Raw genomic sequence first — 4,371 nt, forward strand, 5'->3', positions numbered from 1 at the left:
AAGCATGTAGTGTAGGAAGTAACCAGTCGCGAGTTGCGAAGGAAGAGTTTTCGCGGTGATGTTAGCAGTCATGAAGAATCATTTAGCGGAAACACTACCTACCTTGCCGCCGAGGCTAAAACAAAGTGCGTTGGCGGTTGGAGGGAAAGATAAGGAAAGGGAAGGGAAGGGAAGGAAAAGGGTGGAAATAAGAATGGCAGGGTTGTGCGTGATGATGTGCGGGCCTTGTGGCTTATCCTATCCGGCATACCTCGGAGTCGCTGTGGCCCTTGTCCCCCGGTCCCCCCGGGGCTCCTCCCCGGGCCTGCGGGCCGCCCGCCAGGTCGGAGAGAAGCACGCCGCTGCCGTTGGCACCGCCGCCACTCATGCCGTACGCATTGTAGTACTGCTGCATGAAGGCGGCCCCCTGAGCGTCACGGGTAAGTGGTCCCAGGCCGCCTGGGCCCAACTGCGGAGTGGTTGGGAGGCGCGGGGTGGCGGGGTGGCGGGGTGGTAGGGTAGTAGGGTGGTGTCGCGATGGGGGAAGAAAGAAATCAAAGGCACCGGGGCATGGGTGACAACTGACAGGAAAGAAGTGAAAAGTTCAAGGAAAATGTCCCTGGTCATCATCATCATCATCATCATCATCACCATTATCATCATTTTCGTCGCAGTTCTCTTGCGCTGGAAGTCATACGGTAATCATCGTACATTGTGAGGGGGAAAAATCTCGCTGAACAAGCTCCAACGACCGACCCCAAGGACCGACTCCCCCCCCTTGATGACGGCTTGTTTCCTATTGAGGCAACGGAACGGCAAGGCCGGCGGGGTAGGGAAGGGCCCCCCTTACAACAGAAGCTACAGCCACACAATGCACCGCACGACAGACCGGCGAACAGACAGAGAGACGACACACATAAACACATGGGCACATAATCACGTTACTTCCTCCCGCCCGCACCTGTATGCCGCGACCGCTGTTGGCGTTGCGCACCCTGGGCCCCAACGCTCCTCCGCCCCTGCCGTCATCACTCGACTCATCGTCGCTATCCGTGGGGGGCTCGTCGTCCTCCAGCTCCACCAGCTGGCCGTCCAATGTCTGAGGGGAGGAGGCGAGCAGTGCCAGTCAAGAAGTGGCAGTGCGGGGTTTCCGGGTAACGGAGCGAATAAGAGAATGGATAAGAGAACGGATAAGCAAAGTGGTTCAAAGCAATCGTGTTCAACATTAGGGCTCCCAGGGTTTGTTTGAATGGAACCCGAATAGCCTATAGAATGGAGCGGGAGGGGCGCGGGAGCCGTAATTTGAACGATGCAAGCATGCAGCATTACTGGGTGTGCATGAAGATAGCCCAACGCTAGTCAGCCAGAATGCAACAACCTGCAGCAACAGCAATAGCAGCAGTAGCAGTAGCAGTAGCAGTAGCAGTAGAGTAGCACCAGGGATACGGGCCTTGAGGGGGGCGTACTGTCGGACGCCATGTCATGTTGTCTTTCCCGCACCACCCTAACCCACATTCCCGCACCCGGACCCCCTCCACACACACGCCGGTGGACCGCAGTCGCGTGGACATCAGCGCGCATTCACCTCACCGTGATGAACCGGGGTGGCGGCTCCCCGTTGGCCGGGTGCATGAAGTCCAGTTGTCCCAGCAGCTCCCCCAGGCCGTAGGCGTCCGGGTCCCAGTAGTCTAACAGGGCGGTCATCAGAGCGGCGCCCTGGGAGGGTCGGGGGAGGGAAGGAAGACAAAGAAGGGGAGGGGAAGAGGGGAAAGACAAACCACAAACGAGTGAAGCTGCTGCCAGGGCAAGAGTCAGGGAAGAGCCAGGGAAGAGGGGAAGGGGGGAAGAGGAGGGTGAAAAGAGGTTGAGGACGTCAAATACATACACGAAATTTAGAAACCTCTAGGAATGAGGGGTGAGGAGCTAGAGTCAGACGTGTTTGATCCAATCCCCATCCCCATCCCACTTCTTCCCCCTTACCTGCTGTTCCAAGTGGCTGGTGGTGAAATGCTGTCGAGCCCAGCGACCTGAGATCGGTCCGGCGAAGGAGGCCTCCACCGTGAAGCTGGGTGAGGGAGTGCGATGGAAGTAGAGCAGGATGGGGGGGATTACAAGCGTGTGTGGGGTGGGGTGGGGTGGGGGTGAAAGACGGCGTGAAAGACGAACCACGAACGAGTGAAGCTGTGAGAGGGCGAAGGGGGATCAGTGTGGGTGTTTAACTGGGTCTCGGTTCTAGAGAGAAACTGGTGCACCCGGGAGAAAAACAGGGAACCCGGGACCCCAGCCAGGAAGGGAGCAACCCCCAATCGGTGGTTAGGGCTGGGGCCAGGGCTAGGCGGTCGCCGCGAGGTGGCAACCCATTCCACACGCTGGCTAGGAAGGGTATGGCGGGCGGGTGTCCGGTTTGTTCGATTATCCCCCACCCACTTCACCCCCACCCGCTCCTTCTCATCGATGTCGTTCCCCTGGACGACCAGTCCACACGGCGCCATCCCCACTAAATCCAAGAAACGTCCCAATGGCCCCCAATCCCCAACCACCCCTTTCCTGTTCTTTAGCATGTCCTCATCTTCACGTCAAGAACGCAGCGGTATCACCTCCTGGCTTCCTCGCCCTGAGCCCAACCCCCCTGAGCAGCACCCGCGAAGGAACATCCCTCCCCAAGAACACCCCCGCCCCTCTCATACACACACATACATACATACATACATACATACATACATACATACATACATACATACATACATACATACATACATACATACATACATACATACATACATACATACATACATACATACATACATACACGCACACACACGCACCTGTTGACTAGCCCCAGCTCCCGGAACCCCACCACTCTGCTGGTCCCACTTTTGGACTTCTGGACCTTGAAGCTGCAGTCCTGGTAGGAAAACAGGTCGGGGGCGTTGTACTGGATCAGCAGCGGAAGAAGCTTCTCCTGGAACCTGCAGGCGGGCGAGCGGCAGGCGAGCGGCAGGCGAGCGGCAGGCGGTTGAACCCCGGCGGCGGATGACAGGACTCGCGAAAAAGCCGATTATGGAAGTTCGTAGTGTAGGCTTTAAACAACACAACCCGCGGAATGAACCCCCGAACCTGAGGACCGAATCTGCGGGGGGGAGTTGATATCCAGTCGAGACGTAGAGGCTGTACCGATTATATATCCTAACTAACCAGCCCAACTAACCCGCCAACCGCCACCTCGTACCCCCGCTAACCTCCAGGGAATGGACGTCTGGCCCCCCAGTGAGCCCGGCTGAGGCCATCCGGGGAATGCCGGGTTTTGGTCTCGGGGCATCTTCTTCTCACAGCCGTACATGAACACCCCCCGCTTGCGACTGTGGCCGTGCAGGTCACAGAACATGACCACCTGGCACATCACCATCATCACCATCATCACCACCACCACCACCACCACCACCGCCGCCGCGGGAAAACCCAAAAGGGGAAGGCGACCAAAAAGGGGAAAAAGGGTTGTTGGGGGATATGTGTGGGATACGAAAACGAGCCCAGCAGGCGGCAGGGACCGGGCATAGCAAAGAGGGTTGAGCAGAGTAGAGAACGGAACGCAAAGCGCACACAGAGAGTGGAGAAGAGATGTCCGCGCGCACAGAACCGCACGCCTCACAGAGTTAGCGCAAAAAAAAGGTGTACGGGGGTATACAGGGTGTACGGCAACATCAGTTTCATCAATCACAGCGAACAGGCACCAAGCTACTTAATCCCGCAGCCCTGCCCCGGGGCCCCCAACTCCCTGCCCTCGTACCTCCCGCTCGTCCAGTAGCTGTTTGAGGTACTGCTTGGTGGCGTGTACGACTGGGTGCAGTTTGCGACTCGGGTCATTCCACACGCGGTTCAGATCCACACCGGCCAGACTGCCAGCGGGGAAGGGGGTATGTCGTGTAGTATGTGTGCGTGTGTGTATGTGTATGTGTATGTGTATGTGTATGTGTATGTGTGTGTATGTGTGTTTGTTTTGTGGGGCGGGGAATGGAGGTGGAGGGCCTATAGCGGTTCTAAAGGCAATGGCCACGGAGGTTGCGGGGGTTGTGGATATGCCGATGGTGACAGTGGTGGTGGTGGTGGTGGTGGCGGTGGTGGCGGTGGTTTTGGTGGTGCTGGTGGTTTTGGTGGTGCTGGTGGTGGTGGACGTGATGATGATGGTGGTGGTGGTTGTCCTCGGGACCCACCAAGGCGGCTCCCACGGCCTCTCACGACACCTTTGACGACTTGTTGCAAGGAGGTGTAAAACACATGCACACATCCGCATTGGGGAGTTTCCGCCCACCCCAGCCCCCCCTCCCCTCTGCCCCCCCTTTCCCTCTGCCCCCCTTTTCCCTCTGCCCCCCCTTTCCCTCCGGCCCCTTCCTC

At 58.0% G+C, this 4,371-nt stretch overlaps 1 protein-coding gene across 1 annotated transcript in view; it reads right to left on the reverse strand.

Moving 5' to 3' along the window:
- Window positions 1-1,560: 1,560 nt before the first annotated feature.
- Window positions 1,561-4,371, reverse strand: part of FBB117 (uncharacterized protein) — a gene marked incomplete at both ends in the record, with an annotated part of 5,689 nt that continues 2,878 nt past the window's right edge. Inside the window, 6 exons of the mRNA XM_002949259.1 lie at window positions 1,561-1,695; window positions 1,960-2,044; window positions 2,805-2,948; window positions 3,234-3,370; window positions 3,767-3,875; window positions 4,231-4,299. Of these exons, the coding sequence (XP_002949305.1) occupies window positions 1,561-1,695; window positions 1,960-2,044; window positions 2,805-2,948; window positions 3,234-3,370; window positions 3,767-3,875; window positions 4,231-4,299 (679 nt within the window). The remainder of the gene's footprint in view (window positions 1,696-1,959; window positions 2,045-2,804; window positions 2,949-3,233; window positions 3,371-3,766; window positions 3,876-4,230; window positions 4,300-4,371) is intronic.

Source organism: Volvox carteri (genome assembly GCF_000143455.1).
Source record: "Volvox carteri f. nagariensis unplaced genomic scaffold VOLCAscaffold_13, whole genome shotgun sequence".
Taxonomy (NCBI): domain Eukaryota; kingdom Viridiplantae; phylum Chlorophyta; class Chlorophyceae; order Chlamydomonadales; family Volvocaceae; genus Volvox; species Volvox carteri.